The sequence below is a fragment of the Pterocles gutturalis genome, unplaced genomic scaffold (genome assembly GCF_000699245.1).
Source record: "Pterocles gutturalis isolate BGI_N339 unplaced genomic scaffold, ASM69924v1 scaffold35800, whole genome shotgun sequence".
NCBI classification, from domain to species: Eukaryota; Metazoa; Chordata; class Aves; order Pterocliformes; family Pteroclidae; genus Pterocles; species Pterocles gutturalis.
In genome coordinates, this window is record NW_010144534.1 from 3566 (window position 1) to 5557 (window position 1992).

A 1992-nucleotide genomic window follows, 5' to 3' on the forward strand; every position below is an offset into this window, starting at 1 on the left:
GTCCTGGCAGACCCTCTGCCACCTGGCTCTGAGCAGCCAGGAGCTGGACCCACAGGATGCGAGGTAATGCCCCGGCTCTGCCTTCCTCCTGCTCCTCCCCTCGTGGGCTGGGGGCCCTCCCAGTTGTTTTTTGAGGGTGGAGGGTCCCCCAGACCAAACTGTCTGGCTGTTCCACAGCCCTCAGTCTCCACTCTGGCTCCAGCCACATCCCCGTGCGTGGGCGATGCTGTGGGCATGGCAGCGCGCTGGGGACGTGGGACAGAACATCTCCTATGCGTGGCCTCGTGCCCCTGCCTCTAACACTCCCTTTGAGGGACTCAGCAGCTCTCGGTCACCTTCTTCCAGGCCAGCCATCGCCCTCTCTGCCATCATGCTGCTCACCCAGAAGGCGACATCTCTGTCCCTGGACATCCACGAAGGGCTCGTGCAGCTCCAGCTGGGCCAGGGGCTTCTGCAGCGTGCACTGCCTCTCTGCAGCTACCTGCTCTTCTTTCCAGCCCTTCTCGGTGGTCCCCTGTGCTCCTTCAGCAGGTTTTGGTCCCAGGTCCAGTCCTCAGGGTCTCTCCCCTTCCCACTGAGGGCCACTGGCCAGCGCTGTCTCTGTGCGCTGGCCCTGCGGGGTCTGGCCGTGGGGCTGGCCATGGGGCAGGGCTGTGTGGGCCTGGGCTGCCTGCCCCACACCTGGGCACAGGCCCTGCTCCGCAGGCTGGCCTTCTATCGGCACTAGGTGCTGGACGAGGCCCTGCTGGAGGCGGCGGGATTCGGGCCGGAGGCAGGACAAGGAGACCTTTCCTTCCATGACCTGTGGATGCTGGAGACCACCCACCGCCTGGCCGTCTTCACCCAGACCTGGAACAAGAGCACGTCCCGCTGGCTGAGGAGACTCATCTTCCAGTGCTGCCCGGCCCAGCCGCTCCTGGCCACCTTTGCCTTCTCTGCCTGGTGGCACAGCCTCCGGCCTGGGCAGGTCTTTGGTTCCCTGTGCTGGGCTGTCATGGTGGAGGCCGACTACCGCATCCATCCCTTCCTCAGTGCCTGGGCCACCTCCTGGGGTCTGAAGCTCCTGTACCGTGGCACAACATGGGTCTTCACGCAGCTCATCATCGCCTACATCCTGGTGGCTGTGGAGACTGAGAGCTTCTCCGTGCTCTGCCTGCTCTGGGCTTCCTGCCACAGCATCCTTCCCCTCTCCTACAGCCTCGCGCTGCTGCTGCTGCTGGCCAAGAAGCCGAAGCACAGCTGAGCCTCTCCTGGGCTAACTGGTGCAGCTGGTGGGGCACATCCCTGCACACGTGAGCACACAAGCAATCTCATATAACCTCCTCTCTGGAGAACCAGGTTGGCTTTTACTCCTGGGATATCCCCTGGCGTTGAGGGATGTGCTGAAGCAGGGAGGCGAGGGCACCAGACCACTGGGAAAAGGCTTCTAGCAGCACTGCCTGCCCAGGGTTTGTCTGGGGGCCTTGGGTCTCAGCCTCCTCTCCCATAGGAAGCACACAACCTCCCCACCAAACTCGTCTATGCTACAAATGCACTGGGGGCAGCACAGATGGAACACCCCACTTTCCCCCCTGCCCCAGCAGTACTACCAAGAGGCATGGGTCTGTGGTGCTCCTCCAGTTGCTCCTCAGCACTGTCCCTGTGGCCTTTGGACCCCAAACTGTGTTCCCAGTTAGACGTTTCCTGCAATACCCACCCCCAGCCAAGTGGGTGACATGCTTGGTCCCCAGGTCAGCTGTGTCCACTGCCACACGGGGAAGAAGGAGGATCCATCCCCTCCACCGTTCTTGCAGAGAATCCTGGGCACGAGGGCAAGAATACCTGCTAGGAAAAGGGGGGCTACTGCCCATGGTGTGCTGAGGACAGCACGGGCAAGGGGGAGTAAGCCAGAACAGTGCTCAGGCTCAGCTGTGGCATTCAACGAAGGCTTATGTTTCGCTTTCCTCACAAAGATACACAGCAGAAACCCTAATGCACTTCTCCAGTTCACGC

The 1992-nt window shown here is 61.9% G+C and overlaps 1 protein-coding gene across 1 annotated transcript in view; it reads left to right on the forward strand.

The window, feature by feature from the left end:
* Positions 1-1318, forward strand: part of MBOAT4 (membrane bound O-acyltransferase domain containing 4) — a 2119-nt gene extending 801 nt beyond the window's left edge. Inside the window, 3 exon segments of the mRNA XM_010085132.1 lie at positions 1-2; positions 4-63; positions 346-1318. The exon segment at positions 1-2 is cut by the window's left edge and continues 145 nt beyond it. Coding sequence (XP_010083434.1) covers positions 1-2; positions 4-63; positions 346-1318 — 1035 coding nt within the window.
* The last annotated feature ends 674 nt before the right edge of the window (positions 1319-1992 follow it).